Source organism: Talpa europaea (genome assembly GCF_964194135.1).
Source record: "Talpa europaea genome assembly, chromosome: 16".
Taxonomy (NCBI): domain Eukaryota; kingdom Metazoa; phylum Chordata; class Mammalia; order Eulipotyphla; family Talpidae; genus Talpa; species Talpa europaea.
In genome coordinates, this window is record NC_140084.1 from 6,001,027 (window position 1) to 6,019,879 (window position 18,853).

General features: G+C 52.0%; 1 protein-coding gene across 1 annotated transcript in view; it reads right to left on the reverse strand.

The window, feature by feature from the left end:
- Positions 1–9,128, reverse strand: part of CMTM4 (CKLF like MARVEL transmembrane domain containing 4) — a gene marked incomplete at both ends in the record, with an annotated part of 38,407 nt that extends 29,279 nt beyond the window's left edge. The window contains one exon of the mRNA XM_084256703.1: positions 8,943–9,128. Coding sequence (XP_084112829.1) covers positions 8,943–9,128 — 186 coding nt within the window. The remainder of the gene's footprint in view (positions 1–8,942) is intronic.
- Positions 9,129–18,853: the final 9,725 nt, after the last annotated feature.

The window sequence follows — 18,853 nt, forward strand, 5'->3', positions numbered from 1 at the left end:
AAATTCACCAACCTAACAAATCAAGCCCTCCCCAACCTCCGCCCCCCACCTCCCTCCCTGGGCTCTCTGCACTCTTCGCAGCTTGGCAGGTGAACCCCACCTGGCGGCCTGCTTACCCCTCCTTTCACAGACCTGCTCTTGACTCCCACACCTGGAACCCAGTGCTCCTCCGGGGACACGCCACACCTCAGTCTGGGCTCCAGCCAGACGGCTTAGGGGAATGGGCCTATTTCCCACAAAGCCACAAGAGCTTCCTTGCCAAGCCCGGCGTCCCTGGCCTGGTAGAGCACTTGTCCGCCCACACCCAACCCTCACATCCACGTGGACTTTGAGCCCCTTGGGGCCTGGGATTTGCATCCTATTTTTTTCTGTCCAGCAGCACCTATCCCAACCCAGGCATTCAAACATACATCAAGTATAGATTTTTCTTTTCTTTTTTTTTTTTTAAAGATTTATTTATTTATTTATACAAGCACTGGGCACAGTCCGAAGTGCGGGAGGGTGAGAGAATTCACCAGAGCCAGAGCGGGGAGCAGAACAGGCAGAAGGACCGAAGTACACTGCTGAGGGGAGCAGGGGGCGGCAGGAGAGGTCTGCGCGCCATGTGGGACCCTCCTCCAGTGGCCGGGGAGCAGCCGGGGATCGAACCAGCGCTGCAGAGGCTGCGGGCAGCTTCGCAACCCAGCGCTCAACCGCTGCGCCACCGGGGAGGCCCAAGTATAGATTTTTCTTAAGGGGGGGAGAAAATGTTGGAATTTCTACCAATCTTGAGTTGATCTTGTTTAGATTCTAAAGTTCTTTTGCCAACTCTAATCTCAACCTGTACACAGGTATAAGGGTTTGGGACTAAAAGTGAGAGAAAGCAGACAAGCGAGAGAAGCAGCTCCTGCTGGAAGTCATTGTTTCTGAGGTTTTGTTGTTGTTGTTGGTTTTTTTTTTTTCGTTAGCACAAAAATCTTTTAGCCTTAAACTGCTTTTCATAGCTGTGCTGGAATACATGGGAAACCACAAAAATGAAGGCGTCCACTGTGCCAGTCATCAAATTGTAGTGGCAAGAAAGAAATCATCCAAAACCATCCACATTTGATTAAACTCAGAACATTTTAAGTGTTTATTAACCCATTTGATTCCCAAATTTAGCCAATCATTTGAAATGTTCGGAGGCAAAACTCGGGATGCCTGCATTTCCCATAGCTCCCTCCAGACGATGCCTCCCTCCCCAGGCCACCCGGAATTGTTGTTCTTTAATTTTTTAAAAAACAGCCGCTAGAACCCTCAGCCTTAGTCCCACTTGTGACTTTCTCTTCAGCTATAAAGTGTCTAAGGGTTATCAAAAGACACTGGCTTGGCAGGTCCTGAGCAACCCTCTCTCCTGACGTGTTTGTTCTTCAGAAAGCAGACAACTTCACAGTAGTCACAGAATCCCTGCTTTTCCTTGTACACTTTTCTAAGCAAAAAGCTTGGCAAAGCGGATCTTATGCCCCCTGTCTTTTACAAAAATCTCTCTCCTAAGCAAAAGCTTCGTTTCCTAGTAGCAATAAATACACTTTTTAAACACACAGTTTTAAAAAAGAGTTACGGAAGCATTTTATTTCCAAACATTCTCTCCATTTAGCTCAGAGTCCAGAAGCTAATTTATTTGTGAGTGTATATATATATATATATTTCCCCTTATGCGTTCCATGTTTTCAAATAATTTCACCTTATAAACTACATTAAGTAATAATCCATTCCTTTTTCTTTTATTAACCAGATATGTATAATTCAACTGTTTTTTTTGTTTTTTTTTTTTTTTTCAGCGTCTTACAAAGCGCCGGGGGCTGTTTCAAGCACTGGGGATACAGCAGGGAATTTAAAACAACTTCTCTGCTCTCCTGGAGCTGACACTTCCCTCGGGTGGTAAACAGTGAGCAGGGTGAGGGGAGAAAGGGTGGGGGCCGGGGGCCTTGGTTCCACAGAGTGGTCAGGGAAGGCTCCTCTGAGCTGAGCAGGAGAACAACAGTTGGGAAGAAAACAGCCAAGTGGGCATTTGGGGAAGGGCGGGCAGAGTAAGCCTCAAATGCAAAGACCAGGAGGCAGAGTATGTTCATCAAAATGTTCATCAAAGTTCTTGATCGACATGAAACACTCAGTACCATAAAATTCCCGCCAGAAAATAAATTGGCCAGGCCTCCCTGGTGGCACAAGGGGTTAAGACGCAACCTATGAAGCTGTCCACAGCTTCTGCAGCATGAGTTCAATCCCCTGCCAGGGAGCTACCCACATGGCGCAGCAGACCTCTCCTGTCTCCCCGCTGCTCCCCTCCGCAGTGTATTTCAGCAGATCCGCCTGTTCTGTTCCCCACTCTGTCTCTGGTGAATCCTCTCACCCCCACACATCTGGCCTGTACCCCAGCTCCTGTGTGCATAAATAATCTTTAAAAAATAAAAGAAAGAAAATAAATTGGCCTCATTCTGTTTAATGTACTTTATATCACACTTTTTTGAAACTGAATTAGTACCCAGCCCCTCAGTCTCACTCAATACCCCATTTCTACGTTAGTAAACTCTCGGGCTTCCAGGTCACTCTACTCTGAAATCCAGGAACGAATCTCACCATTTTAAGAGCGGGAACAAGGCTACGCACAAGAGGTGCTGAGACAGGGCTGGGTTCCCTCTGAGAATAGTTCACACAGAGGGGCCTCCCCTGGTGGCACAGGCGGTTGAGCGCAGCACTGTGAAGCTGTCCGCAGCCTCGGCAGCACAGTTCAATCCCCGCTAGCTGGCGAGATACCCACATGGCGCAGCAGACCTCTCCTGACTCACCCGCTGTCCCCTCAGCAGTGTATTTCAGTCAATCTGCCTGTTCTGTTTCCCCCTCTGTCTCTGGTGAATCCTCTCACCCTCCCACACAACTGTCCTGTACCCCAGTTCTTGTATAAATAAATGAATAAATCTTTGAAAAAAAAAATAAGAGTTCACACAGAAATACAAGTAAGATAGTCTCCAGACACTACAAAAGCAAGCGCTCCCAAAGGAGGTGTCATTTTCTGAATTCTGTACCTTCCTTCCGCTCCTCTGGCCCTCTTCAGCCCACTGTGGGGTGCCCCCAGCCCCAGACCACTTTGAACTGAATCTTTTAAGTTTAAACTGACTCTGTCACTGTGCAAAATCCTGAGGACACCCCCTTGGCCCACTTCCTTGTTCTCTTACTGCCCCTTTCTCCCGGTCTGTCCTCCCCTGGGGTGCGCTGGCAAATAAATCCACAGCCCAGCTCATGTCATCCTGCTTTTTACTTCTCTTGAACACACAGCCTGCCCCCCGGGAATAATCTTATTTTCCACATAAAGGTATCAGGACACGTCATCAGCACACGGCTCTTGTTACGTGAACCTTTGCCATCTCAGTGCTTGAAATACTATTCACAATTTAATGTTTTAAAACCTGGGGTACACTCATCCATGGTCTGATGAGGCAGTATGGAAACTGGAGTATTTCTGAGAAAATATTCAAACAGGGAAAGTTTAACATCTGTGATCACAGTCACAGACCTTTGACGACTGCTGTTTTTTAACAAACAGCCATATTTTCCAAAGAAATCTGACATCACCTTACATAGAGATTTGGAGCGCCTTCAGGCTGAGGGTGCAGAGGCAGAGGCAGCAGCTACCGGTGAAGGCCAGTGGAACTCCCAGCTTATTTCAACAGCCAGGAGCTGACAGGACCACCAGAGAACAGTGAGCAGACCTCAGCCCTTACGGCGGTGGCATATGTGCTGCAGCTCAGGGACAGGCAGTTGCACCGCTACGCTGGAAATAGCCTCCCGAGCACCGAGGTAGGTATCTATTCTGGGGCGGGAGTGGGGAGGAAGCACCATAGATTCGGCAGGACATGTACAATATATTCCTGTCTGGGGCCTCCCTGGTGGCACAGGGGTTAAAGACACAGCTCTATCAAGCTATCGCCAGCCACTGCGGCACAAGTTTGATCCCCAGCCACGGAGGTGACCCACATGGCGCAGCAGACCTCTCCTGTCTCGCCCGCTGCTCCCCTCAGCAGTGTATTTCAGTCCGTCTGCCTGTTCTGCGCCCCACTCTGTCTCTGGTGAATCCTCTCATCCCACAAACCCAGTTCTTCAACAAATAAATTAATTAATTTTTAAAAAATCATGCTGAGTACCTGGGATTGTGTTGAACCTACAGATCAATTTGTGAAGAGTTGATGGTCTTCACACCCATGAACACAGCATTTCTGTCCACTTATTTAGCCATCTTTGGTCTCTTTCATCAGTGTTTTGTGTAGTTTCAGTGTTTAGATCCTGTACATTGTTTTGTTAGATTTACACCAAAAGTTTTTGTTTTTTTCCAGAGTTATTATAACTGTTAGGAGGCTTGATGGTTGGTTGTTTTAATTTCAATTTCCAATTTTTATTTATCACTAGGATATCGAAATAGGATTGATTTCTGTGTCTTGCTTTTGTACCCTGCTTCCACACTAACGCACGTATTAAGTCTTCGGCGTTTTTTACTGATTCCTGGGGGACTGTCTCAGTAGACAATCACGCCATCTGCCAATAGGGACAGTTTTTCTTTCTTTCCAATCCGATCCTTTTTTCTTTTCTTGCACTGGCTGGCAACTTCCGGTATGATGCTGAATATGGGGTGGTGGTGTGTAAAGGTCATCATGCTCTTGAATCCCGTCTTAGGAGAAGAGCCTTCATTTTTCCACCATTAAATATATTAGGTGTCGATTTTTGGTAGCTGCCTTTTTTCAGGTTGAGGAAGTTTCCTTCTCTTCCTAGTTTGCCGGCAGCATTTATCATGAAAGAATGTTGAATTCTGTCAAATGTTTCTCCTGCGTCAGTTGATATAATTATGTGGGATTTGTTCTTTGAGCTGTTAACAGGGTGGATGACATCTATTGATTTTCAAAAACTGAACCAGCCTTTTGCTTCTGGGAAAAATCACAATTGATTGTGGTAAGCTTTTCTTCTCCACATAAAATTGTTGGGTTCAATTTCCTTAGTTTTTTGTTGTTGAGGATTTTGTGTCTGTGTTCATGAGGGCAACTGGTCTGTCGTGTTCTTTTCTTGACCTGTCTTTGTCTGATTTTATAAAACGGATGTGTACTAAATACTTTTACTGAAGTCTTAGATGATGATTTTATTATTTTTAATCATCACAAAACTGTAAAAGTAGTTTTAACTTTGTTTTCCTGCTAAAATGTATTTGATTCTACGTCCCTGACCAGCAAAACAACTTCCAAACATAATCACACTCTTCATGAGAGAAAATGAGGCTGTTTTACCAGAAACCACCTTAAGGTAGATCTGAGAATACAAAGCAGTGAAACCCACTTCTTCACCTGCCATCACCTGCATGCCCTGTGCGGCCCCCAGCCCCCATCAAGCGGAGAGCAGGACAGAGAGGGACTATGCTCACCGGCTTGAGATGACAATCCAGCAAGGTTTCCATCAAGTAAAAGATATGTTATTACCCAACCCCTTCATGCAAATATTTGCCTCTGTCTTTGAATGATCTAAGAAAGCACCTAACCCCCTAATTCTTACAATTTCTACAATGTTCAGTCATTACCACCTAACGAGAAAGCTAAGGCTCAGTAGAGTTAGAGATTTTGAGTAGATCAGGAACGCTAAAATGTGATTTAAACATCTTCTATTACCCAAGTTATAAAAAGTGCTAAGCAAAAGCAGTGCAACATTAGAAGGTCAATCACACACCAGCAGGACTCAAGAAAGGTATGTGAAGCAGAAGAGCTTCCTAGGAGGTCTTTCTGGAACTGAAATGCTGATTCTGCTCTTGGCGCTTTTGAGAAGAGGTCTGTGGGTCTGGAGCAGGACACCACTCCTCAGAGCAGCCCACTGATCACTGCAAAATAGAAACCAGACAAGCAGGAGACTACCGTTTCAGCATGCAAGTCACCCCAAGGGCCGCCTGGCTGCCCAAAGCCCCCAGAGCACCCTTGGGCGCAAGGTCTCCTGCTCTGCTACGTGGAACAACTCAGAATAATGTGTGCAGGAAGCAGAAACAGCACACCCTCAAACCAGGCTGCTGGGGTTCAAATCCCAGCTCCCCCACACCCCAGCCATGTGACCTTGAAGGATTGGCAACATCTGTGCCCCAATTTCTTCATCCATAAAATGGGGGCAACAGCGGTAGAGTAAGCTTACACATGGTGTATGGGATGGCATGCCTCCCCCATCCCAAGAGCAAAACTGTTTCCTACCAAACTGCTGGAGAAATAACAATAAGCCTACATTTACTATTTCCTTAGATGTAAAAACCAATCAGCACTTACAGAATCTACACTCACAAGAAAGAAGAAGAATCTAAGTCAAGAGTTCACACTCCTTTTCCACAAAAAGTACATTTTCACAGTGTGCTACGACCACAGGAGACATTCTCCCCAACTAAGAGACAGGTATGAGTTTCATTTTTAAAAGACATAATCTATGAAAATGCACTAATTTTCATAATATTTCAGATTAGTCTTACTACCAAACAACACTTCATTCACAACACCAATTTAACTTTTAAATCAGTAGGAAGTGAGCTATCTTTAATTCAAATATGTGACTGCGATGGGAGGCAAGCATTTTCACCAGGTTTCTTTAGAGACAGGAAATTATAATGAGCAACAATGATAGCTAACATTTATTACACGTTCAGCCCCTAATAAACTGGGTGCTAACTTCTGTACTTACTACCTCATTCTCTCCATCCTTTGAGGGAGGTACAGGTTCATTTTGCAGGAAAACGTCAGCCTGGAGGCAGACTATTACTGATTCTGGCAGAGAACCGACCCTAGCACCTATGTGAGGTTCCTAACCTGAAAGGGTGCAGGCAGGTAAGGAAATTCGTGCCTGGGAACCATCTGGGGAATCTCGTTAAAAGGCCAATTATGATTCAAAAGGCCAGTGAGGCCTCTCATTCTGCATTTCTCCCAAACTCCTGGGTGCGGGTGAAGCTGCTGACCCGGAGCAGCAAAAGATCTATGGGCTATAGTGGGCCACAGACGACAGAAAAAAAGTCTATTAAAAACTGAAATGAAAGGAGCCAATATTTTCTCAAAGCCCAAGAATTTGAATTTCTATTATCTGCATTTCCTGATGGGATTCTGAGCTTTACAACATCTTAGAAAGAACTTAGTAATGGCTTCTTGTCTTCTTTTTCAGTTTAGAGTCCAATTTCTTGGAGTTGAGGGGGGCTCTCCCCTTACAGACCCCAATTTCTATCAAGATGGAGAAGTCAAGTATAGGGAAGGCTGTTTCAAGTCGCCACACATTCAAGCAGCTCTCCTTCCTTCACTCACCCACACATAACCTCTGTTTCAATTCCAGAGATTAGACAAATGGCAGGCAGGCTGGGCCCTAAAGCTCTTCCCATGAAAATCAATGATCTATCAATACAAAACAGCACTTTACAAAAAGCCAGTGACAAACACCACTCACTTCCATTTCTAGCCTTAGGTGACAAAGTTCTAGCAACACGACAATAATTATCATTTTATACAAACCACTAGTAGGTTTCATTCCGAGAACAGGCCCTTTGAGTGACGAATTCTATTTACTTTCCAAGTGTAGAGAAAACAAAGCAAGGTACCCAGCAAGGCCCTAAATCCCACCTGCGTCCAAGTCCCCACCCTGCTCCTGATCCATTTCCGAGGGTACTGGGCTCAACACTGACTAGCTGCCTCTTTTAAAAGGCTGCAACACATCTCCCCCCTGCTCCGTTCGCTTTGCCAACAGCAATGGCTGACTACATCACCAATATATCTCTGAGAACATTCCAGCTTAAGGATAAGATCACTTTAAAATTCTGGAGAGGGATACCTTGCTCCATTTACAGCCCTTCAAAACTACCCTCAGGCCATCAGCAGGCAAGCCTTTCACCCAAGAGGGAGATGAAACAGTCTATGACCCTGCAATTTACGAACACCAAGACCTTCATTTAAAGGGTGCCCATATAGTGTCTTATTCCCAAGGAATGTTCATCTAGATCCTCAAGTCATCACAAGAAGCCCGATGCTTCTTGCAAGAAACAAATGCCCATACACTGCAGCTCGGTGCAAATGGCTTCTCTGGCCGAGAAATCTATAAAGTTTTGCTGCTGGGCCTCACAGGAAGGCCTACCTGTAACCGGGAATATCTGGACGGGAAGATTTTTTTCTGAGCTGGATCGAGTCCTGCCCACAACAGGGCGAAGCGAGTGCCAGGAGAGGCCTGGTTCAAAGCCACAAAAGGGGGGCAAGAAGAGTCTCCCTGGCCCCTGCCCTGAGCACCCTGGAAGCTAAAAATAAGAATTCTGAGAAAGGAGCTCCACTGCAGGCAAGTCCAACAGAAAGTTCTCTGTTTCTGTTACCTCCGAAGCTGGCTGCCCTCCCGGAATGGTTTCACTCCGGGTACCAGCGGGGCAGCCCCGGGGCCGGGCGGAGGATGCCGGGTCTGGCCTCCAGGCTACCTGGGCGCCCTCAGACCCCGCCGCGCACACGGGGGACGCTGCGGGCAGCTCCGGGCTCCCGGCGCCTCCACTCGGCAAATATTTACGGAGCGTCCGCAGCCGGCCGGGCTCCCTGCCGGGCGCCGAGGGGGAAACGGCAGCCCCGGGCGGCGGGAGCCGGCGATAGGGGCGTCCGGAGAGGTGGAGGTCGGCGCGCCCCGAAAACCCGCCCCAAGTGGCCACCGCCGGGCGCCGGCACGACCCCCGGCCCGGCTCCGCGCACCGCCCGCCCGGCAGGAGGCCGCCGGGGACAGGTAGGCCCGCGGGCAGGTGCGCAGGTGGGAGGCGGCGCCCGGGGCGCAGGCCGGGAGGCTCCGGCGCGGGGCCCGGACCCCCGGGGGGGCGCGCGGGGCGGGGGGCGCGCGGGGCGGGGGCGCGGGCGGCGGCCCCTCGCCCGGCCCCGACGCGGGACGGCGCCGGCGCGCACCTGGGCCGCGGTACCTACCACCTGGGCGACCTTGAGGCCGCCGAGCGCGCCGCGCAGGTAGTCGGGGTCGCAGCGCAGGCCGGCCAGCCCGCGGCGCCGGCCCACGGGCTCGGTGGTGGGCTGGTACGGGCTGCTGGCGCCCGAGATCATGGAGCTGCTCGAGGCCTCGCCCTCGAAGCCGTCCAGCTCCTCGCCGCCCCGCATGCTGCCGCCGCCGCGCCCGGAGCTGCGGGCTCCGCGGGGCCCCGCACCGCCCGCCGCCCGCCGCGCGCCCGGCCCGGCCCGGCCCGCCCGGCTCGGCTCGCGCCGCCTCCGCAGCGGAAGGGGGGGCGGGGCGGGGGCGGGGCCGGCGCGGCGGGCGGGGGGCGGGGCGGGCGCGCGGCCCCGCGAGGGGGGGCGGGCGCGCGCGGGCCGGGGCCGGGGCCGGGGCCGGGGGGCGCGGGCCGGGGTGGGGGGGCCGGAGGGGCTGGGGGCGCGGGCCGGGGACAGGGGTGCGCGGGCGAGGGCCGGGGGGGGCCCTTGGGGCCGGGGGCGGGGATGGGGGCGCGCGGGCTGGGGGGCGCGGGGGGCGCGCGCCGTCTCCCAGGCCCCGCCCTCACCTGCGGCGCGCGGGGCCCCGGCCTCCTCTCCGCGCGCGGCGCTGCCGGGGTGCGACCGGGGTGCGGGCTGGGGGCTCTGGGGGCCGCGGGCGGGGCTGGGAGCCGAGGGGGCCGAGGCGGACCCCCACGCGCGGGGCCGCACGCCAGGGCCCGGCCTCGTGTCTCCCCGAACGAAGCGGATCCCCTGCGGGGGCTCCCCGGGGAGACCCGGGCGCTGGGCCCAGGCCCGGCCCGAGCCGCACGGCGTGGCCCGAGGGTACCGAGGGGCCCCCGCCCCCGGCGCTGGCAGCGGGCGGGTCCTCGGGCCGGGGGGCGGGGGGGGGCCGGGAGCCGGCGGGGACGCGGGGGGCCGCTGCCGGGTCAGCGCGGGGGGCGCGGGGCGCCCGCGGGAGACCGTCCTGCGGACCTTAGTTCCCCCCGCCGCCGGGTCTCGCTCTCGGGCTCCCCGTCAGGGCTTTCCACACGGATGTTGCGCGGAAGGGCCCTAATTAGGGCCCAATTTGCAATTCAAGTGCGAAGGCTAATTTCCAGCTTAAGGAAACGCTGACTTTCTAAGAATTGTCACTTTGGACTGAACCCTCCGCGCCTCAGACAGCGGCCTCGCGGCGGGTGTAGACGGGGCGCCCCTCCCTGCAGGGTCTGGGATTCCAGGTGCCAGGCGCGTGCCCAGGTCGCACGGTTGGCTGGTGGGCAGAGTCCAGGTACCACCTTTTCCATTGCATAGTGTTGCCTGATCCATAACCCAGATGGGCTGGTGGACGCCAGGCTGAGAGGCAGCAAATACCGAAACTGAGGATATTTCCACTGAAAGGGCTCCTCGCCGTTGGTTACCAAGCAGCGTGTGCAGGACACTTCCCCGCGAAGCGCCGTGCTAGGAGCTGGGGGTGGACGCCGGTGACAAGGGCCCCGCCGGATGGTTGGCTGCAGGCCCTGATGTCTGCCTCTCCCCAAGCCCCAGTGAAATGAAAGGTACCAGGATTTATTTGTTCAGGGCATAAAACCACAGGGACATAGACGGGGAAAAGAGACAAAGGAAGCAAAATGTTGGAAGCAGAAAAGTGGTCATTGCCTTAGAAGACCCAAGAAAGCGAGGCCTGCATGACAGTGGGAGAGGCTGAAATGCCACCTAGATCCTGTCACCCAAGGCCCAGATGGGCGGTGCCAAGCACATCTGGAAGTAGGGTGATGACAGTGATAGATCAGATGGAGTGAAGATCCCTTTGAGAAGAAGCTGGACCCCGGGATTCCCTCTCAGGCCCACCCCACAAGAGGGGAGTTTTATTCTCATGAACAGATAAAACTGGGTGTCTTGGCCATTCAGCAGTTAGCCATTCAGCACAGCTGAGGGCATGGGCATCATCCTGAAATGTTTAATTTATCTCTGTGTGTGTGTGTGAGTGTGTGTGTTTGCATACTAAATAATAGGAAGCTAAAAACTGGAAAACTCAAGAGTTTAAGAAAATCTCATAGGAAACAGAGCAGAAAGACAGAGATGGAAAATAGATAAGAAATCAGACAAGGGCCTTCCTGGTGGCCCAAGGGGTTAAGCACAGCACTGTGAAGCTGTCCACAGCCTCTGCAGCACCATTCGATCCCCATCTGGCCAGGGAGCTACCTACGTGGTGCAGCAGACCTCTCCTGCCTTGTCCGCTGCTCCCCTCAGCGTGTACTTCGGTCCTTCTGCCTGTTCTGTTCCCCACTCTTGTCTCTGATGAATCCTCTCATCCCCCGCACCTCTGGCCTGTACCCCAGTTCTTGTACGCATAAATAAATCTTTTAAAAAATAATAATAATAAAATGATTTTTAATGGAACTTGAGGGAGGAAGAAAAAAAATTAAAAAATGGAACTTAAGAGTCAGTGGTGGGGCCTCCCCGGTGGCGCAGCGGTTGAGCGCTGGGTTGCAAAGCTGCCCGCAGCCTCTGCGGCGCCGGTTCGATCCCCGGCTGCTCCCCGGCCACCGGAGGAGGGTCCCACATGGCGCGCAGACCTCTCCTGCCGCCCGCTGCTCCCCTCAGCAGTGTACTTCGGTCCTTCTGCCTGCTCTGCTCCCCGCTCTGGCTCTGGTGAATTCTCTCACCCTCCTGCACTTCTGACTGTACCCAGTGCTTGTATAAATAAATAAATCTTTAAAAAAAAAAAAAAAGAGTCAGTGGTGAACAAGACAGATATATTCCTGTGCCAACATGGGCCTGGCACATACAACAGAGCTTGCACCGAGTGTTATAGGGGGAGGAGCCTTTTCATATCGGTATGGGAAGGTCCAGCAAGGATTTAATGGAGTCTGTGGGCCAGAATTTCAGCAGAGAGTGATCTGAAATAGGAACCACAGTTAAATGGACAAAGAGATGGTAAGGGGTGATGGAAGAGTGTTCTGGCAGAGGGAACAACATGTGCTAAGACCAGGAATAAGCTAAAGCAAGGCACGAGGAAGAGATTCAAGCGCAATGTTCAAGGGGAAGAGGATGCCCAGGCAAGATCTGAGGCTGGGAGAGGACAGAACCTGATCTGAAGAATGTCAGGCTGGAGAGTGGCTGGGGAGGCCTGCCTTCTAGGATGTTCTCTCTGGCTTCACTAAGCCTGAGCGGAAGCAAACTTGGAAGCTCCCCCCGCACCCCACCCCCCAGTACTTAACTGTCCTCTGATCCTGGACACTAGCCTACGTTTATTTTTAGTACCAGGGGCAGATTCAAAATGTTTACTTCTGGGTTTTAACCAGAAATTCACAGATTTCCACGGGGTATTGCCGGGAATCCCACGGAGTTATAAGCAACACTTAGTAGACGGTGCCTTCCTCAGGGCTGAACACATCGTGAGTCTATAGGGCTGCAGCTGTGCCTCCAGATGTCCACAAATGCTGAAGACAAAATGACAGTGACAAGTGGTAGAGAAGCGGGCAGCCCTCTGACAGGTTCCTGGGCTCCCGAGGCTGGCGCACATGTCCAGTGCTGACTCAAGGCGATCGGTCTCAGGGGAGACGGATGAATAAGCCAGATGCCCCTTTATTCACTGCTGCTGGGGGACAGCCCTGCCCGTGACCAGAATGCTGATTCTTAGCTCAGTTCCTGATCTCGTCCCTTAAGAGCTACTCAGTGTATAGTGTCCTGAGATGTGGCTTTTCCCAGGATTCTCCAGTTCACCTGGCTCAGGTGCAGCTCTCCCCAAGTCCCCCAGCCTCTCATTTAGAACTTGGCTTAGCTCCCTCCAAAGGCAACCACTGCCAAGCCGAGGGGACTCCTCACAAGAGCTCCCCTCCATCCCGATTCAGTGGCACAATCTAATCTCCAAAGCGTTGGTTCTACAAGGAGTTCAGGTTCTAAATCCCATGAAGGGCTGGAAGCAAAAACACCCCCTGCCCAAACTGTGGTTCCTGCTAATTCTGTCCCTAGAGGCGGAGCCTGATGATGGTGAGGAGAGAGGGGTTCCCCCCACACTTTGTTTCTTCCTGAGACTTCTCCCTGGTGAATCCCTATTAGGGTGGGGGTGGCAGCAGCTTTTCCTGTAACTTCCATTAAGCACTGGATCTAATCTACTACTTTTAATAAGCTTAGTCATTAGCAGGAGCCCTAGAGATTTCTGCCTCAAACGGGAAAATATAAACAGTGGTGGTTAAGTGGAACATTTAAGTCTGAAGTATACAGGGAAGGCTGATCTAGTTTATTGTTAATAATGATCCATATTAAACAGGAACCAAACACGCGAGAAATTGCTAATGTTTCAAGACTCACAACTTGGTTTGAAATGATTCCCCCTTTTATTTTGTTGTTGTTGTTAAAGATTTTTTAAATTTATTTAAAAATGCATACATACAAATGTATGCAAAAATGCATACAAGAACTGGGGTGCAGGCTAGAGGTGTGGGGGGTGAGAGGACTCACCAGAGACAGAGTGGGGAGCAGAACAGGCAAACTTACTGAAACACACTGCTGAGGGGAGCAGCAGGGAGACAGGAGAGGTCTGCTGCACCATGTGGGTCACCTCCCTGGCCGGGGATCGAACTCATGCTGCAGTGGCTGGTGATAGCTTGATAGTGCTGAGACTTTAACCCTGCGCCACCAGGGAGGCCCTGATTCTCCCTACGTTTAAAGGGCATTTTAAAGAAAAGTAGCAGAATAAATTCCTTAGCCCGAAGGATCTGGACTCAGAGATGTGAAAATAAACACACAACCCATTTTGGGTTTGAAAGAAGCCGATGCTCCTACTGTGCAGGGGGAGACTGACCGGGACTCCTCGCCGCCCACAGGGAGGGCCCGGGCCTGGGTGAATTCCAGGCGGGTGCGGCTCAGGGGTTACAGTAAACCACTGCTTCTGAAGGAACTTGTCCCTTCAGTCAAAAAAAAGGCTCTCCAAGACTTCTCTAAAAATAGTGCTCGCTGGGATTTTCCAGTGGGACATTCCTCTGGTTTCTACGACCAAGAACAGCCCAGCCAATCTCTCTGTGCTGCCTGCTGGGGCCCCCAGCGGAATCTCGCCTACCCTGGAACCCCGGTCGGTACTGCCTGCGTTCTCCTGGCTGCCCTCACCTTCCCTTCCCACGGCTGAGAAAGGGAGACGGCTTTCTGGAGGAAGAGGCTGAAAGGTGTGGCTGTAAGCAAATATGGGAACTGCCTGCACCCCCCCCCACCAGTACTGGTCGCCATGCTGGGCCAGGTGCCCACTGCACCAGCTACATAAATCTCAGGCAACAGAGGCAACAGAACTAAGCCAAGCATTTGCTGATCCCCAAACCATGTCATGCTCTCGGTCACATGCTGTGCCCCAAATGAATTGTGTGTGTGTGGGGGAGGTAACTGTGGAACCATAGTGGACACGCTTGCTTCTGTCTACCTAGCCTCCATCCCCCTGCTTGTAAAGACAGAGCCCCCTGCCTCACTCCTGGGCTGTGCCTCTTCTACTCCCTACACCCACCTCCCTGGACAGGCGATGCCCACCCAGGAAGAATGGGCACCTGACCCCGGAGTGACGTCATGGCTCCCTTCTACCCATGACTGGCTCAGGGTGACATGGGACTTGAGCTGAGCCAATGAGAATCCTATCCTGGGGTTTTCCTCTCGAGAACGCAGGGGTTCTCAAACTTTAGTGAACACGGGAATCACCCGGGGACTCTCTGGACCAGCCCCAGAAAGTACCATCTTTAGTCTTAAGTTGGGGGACAGGAATCTGCTCCTATATGTTTCAAAAGGACTACAAGGCCAGGAGTGGGTAGGGAAGGCTTCGTGGAACTAAATGGGTTTTGAAGACTAAGTAGGAGTTTACCCCGCGGCAAGGAATTCTGCCCTCGAGTCTCTGGGGTTGCCATATGGCCCCAGGCTGGCATAGTTTTCCTCCTACTTCTGTTTGCTTTTTTAAGTCATCTTTATGGCTTGGCTCCAAGAGTTCAGTGTTCCTCAGAATATTAGCTTCATCTTTTTTTCTGTCCTCCAGACCTTTCTCCTGGGCATCAGCCACTTTGGTCCATCCGCTCACATGACCCCACACCCTTGGGTGTCCTGAATCCCATGAAGTCAAGACATAATTCATACTCTCACCTGTTGCCCCTACCCCCACCATCCCACATGCCAGACACAGCTCTGCTCGGTCTTCACATATTAACTCACTCAATCCTCAAAAGCACCATGAGGAGGACTAACTCTTACCTCCTGTGCACATCCTGTGGGGCTTATGCTGATGTTAACTTATCCAGGATCCGCTTCCTTAGTCCCCAGACTGGATCAGGTGCTCCTGCCCTGGCTTTCGCGGTCTCTTGCATCAAAGTACTTGTTGCACTGTTATGACTCACTGGGAACCCATCCGTCTGAAGTCCTTCCAGAGAGTGGGCGCCATTTATCTCTGCTGTGTCCTCGGGACCCGGGTTAGGGCCAGACATGAAGTAGACCTGCAAGGAACCATCTGCAGAACACAGGATTGTATTCACCGGCTGTATAACCTTGGACAAGAAGTTGGCCTCTGTGGCCCTCCATTTCCCTGTCTGTAAATCGTGAGGCATTCAGAATTGGGTCTGAGATGAGACACTCAGAAAACTTGCTCATTTTTGCCACCATTCTGAACAGGCCAGGCAGGGCTGAGCATCTGGAAAGAGAAGCCAGTTTAAGCTGCCTAATGGAAAGGTCTGTGGGTTCTGAAAGGGAAGAGCAGTCTGAGTCCCCGTTCAGAAAGGGGTGGGGGGCGATAGTGTGGGGGGGCCGTAAGAGGCCGTAAGAGGTATGTGAAGGGCAGAAGCTGGACAGGCTGGGGGCAGATTCTCAAGGTCTCTGCATCAGGGCTGCTCTTTGTTCTTTATGCTGGGGAGTGACTTGACCCCATTTGGAGCAAAATAAAAAGGAAGGATGAATAAGTCTTATCGCCTCCGTATTGATTTAGTCTTATTTAATAATTTAGTCTTATCTCCTCTGTCGTGGGGCCACTGTGAACTTGAACAATGAAATGCAAGGGACTTTTCATTTTTTAAAAGATTTATTTTATGTATGCATACAATAGCTGGGGTGCAGGCCAGAGGTGAGGGGGTGAGAGGATTCACCAGAGACAGAGTGGGGAGCAGAACAGGCAGATCTACTGAAATACACTGCTGAGAGGAGCAGCGGGCGAGACAGGAGAGGTCTGCTGCGCCATGTGGGTCGCTCCCTGGCTGGGGATCAAACCTGTGCTGCAGTGGCTGCGGACAGCTTGATAGCACTGCACCTTAACTCCTTGCGCCACCAGGGAGGCCCCTCTGTATGTTTTTATATGTATGTTGGAAACCAGACGTTCTCTCTGATCCCTTCAACTCCAACCCAACATTCTAGTTTTTCCATTTATTCTCTTCTCTGGCACTGAGAACCTATTATCTTCCATCCACTAACTTCCTTGACCCAGGCTGCCATATGTAATTACCCTCCACCCCTACCATTACTTTCATCGTGCACAGATGCCCTCCTCATCACATGACCCCATACCAGGCCACCCGTCTCATGTGGACGTTCACTGCTCTCCACTCGGATTTGACACCTCATGTGGATGCCTCCTCACCCCCACTTGGGCAGACATCGAGTCAGGCCATGGATTTGCCCTCCTCACTCCACTGGGTTCTGATGCCCTGTGTCCCGCACAAACCTCTTCACCCTGCTTTGGATAACACTCTGTGCCAGGCCACTCCCTCACCTCCCCCATTAGGCACTCTCGTCCCCATGCTTGGGTTCCACAATTAGGATTCTGGGTCACCACAGCGCCTGCCACAGCCCCAGGAGTCTACATGCTCTGTCCACTTCAAGGCTTTAAGGCCAAATCGTTGGGGGAAAGGAAGCGCACCGCAAAGACTTTGGCCTTTATTTTGAGCAGAGGAGCTGATGCTGGCGTTGGGGACATCTATTAGCTCATCCGCTGCTCCCAGAAGACGCCCAGCTCTATAGGGGCAGGGCCCTGCCATCTCGAGTGTCGCCCACTCAGCTATGGTTCCTTGGAAGATGGCAACGGCTGCTGAGAGGCAGGAAGGAGGCCCCGGGAGGCCACACACCTCGGCCATGTGTTGAGATGCCCACACATGCAGATGGCAGAGAGCCGCCTTGCTCAAGAAATCAGGCAGTTGCCCAGGTGATGGAATTTATGGCTTGCTGAAAGCTGGTCTGCCCTAAAATAGCTCTCTTGCTCACAGTGTAAACCAGCAATTTATTCCTTTGGATTTGAGACCTGGTGCTCAGCAGTGCACGGGCGGGGGCACGTGCAGGTTGGGGAGAGGCAGCAGCAACCATTCCGGATTCTCAGTCCAACTGCTCCTTTCCATAAGACCTTGCCAAGAAATCTCCTCCCCGGTCTTACTCCCCCATCTCGAAAGTGGCGATTCTTAATGCTCTTTCAAGAGCCAAGGGCTGTCTCTCCCGCCGGCCAGGCTGGTTCATTTCAGGACCGCCTGCACTCTAGGCGCGGCCCTCAGAACGCGTCTCCGTGCAACGCCTCCCTCTGTGGCGGACGAGATTCTCCCCATCACTTTCCAGATGACCATGCTGAGGTTCACAGAGGTTACGTGACGGATTTACGATTACGCAACCGTTAAGTTCCAGAACCAAGACTCAAACACAACGTCTACCTGACTCCGGGAACCCCTCTGCGACAGGCCAGGTGTCAGGGCTGGAGCTTTAGGCCACCATTTCCCTTTCATGTTGAAGCAGCTCCGGTTCAGCTCAATGCCAGAAATGCTGGTGGTTCCAAGCGTGGGTGGGAGCCATCTGGTAGAGGGGTTGTATTTGGGGATGCCTCCCTGAGGACTTGGGGCCTGCAGCAGGGAGGTGTTTCTGCACTCCCCTTTGTGACCAGGGCACTGCCACCCATGGCACTCACAAAAGAAACCTGTTTCCAGGGAGAAAAGCCCCCCAGGGCCGTCCCAGCATGGCCAACCCAATTTATAGAGGCAGATTTGCCTAGGGCAGGTGGGGGCAGTGAGGAAGAGGAGAAACGGGGCAAGAGAGGAAACGGAGAGGCCACAAGGTCACCAGAGTGCTCAGGTCAGAGCATAAAAAAGCCTTAGAAACCCTACATGTGAACATTCTCGAAGGGTGTTCTGTGGAACCTGGAGGTTGTCCAGCCACAGCCAGCTCGCAGAGTCCACACTTGAGCCCTTCTGAAGTCACCGTAGACGAGATCAAAACAAAAAATCTGTTTGGGAGCCTCCCTGGTGGCGCAAGGGGTTAAGTCTCAGCACTATGAAGCAGTCCGCAGCCACTGTGGCCTGAGTTCGATCCCTGGCCAGGGAGGGGACCCACATGGCGCTGCTCCCCTCAGCAGTGACTTTCAGTGGATCCACCTGTTCTGCTCCCCACTCTGCCCGACTCTGGGGAATCCTCTCACTGCCCTCCCCCACCACCACCTCTGGCCTACATCCCACTTCCTATATGCATAAAAATAAATCTTTAAATAAAAATCTATTTTGAATTGGCCTACATTTTCCAAGCCCACTTGGCCATCTATGATATGATGACCATCTTTGGGAAACCCAGATTTAGGCTTTTACAAATGGCAAGAGGAATGTCAAGAGCAAGGCTGACAAGGGGGGGAGAGCCTGCGCAAGAACCGGCAGCTGCTGCAGTGCGAAGCAGGTCATCGCTGTTCGCTCGTCTCCCGGGGCCTGCTGGAGAGGACGGAGCCTCCGGGGTGTGTTTCCAGGACACGAAACCACTTAGTGTCAATTGGACCGTCTGAAATACCTTCTTGATACACATTACAAAGTTTGAACAATGAACAGTGTTTAGTTTCCTATCGATGCTGGTTTTATTCCAGGCAAGCATTTGTTAGCTGATTCTGTGTAGGTCAAAAATGGATTCACAGTAAAATGGTGCCAAATATTTTAAATATCAAGGACAGA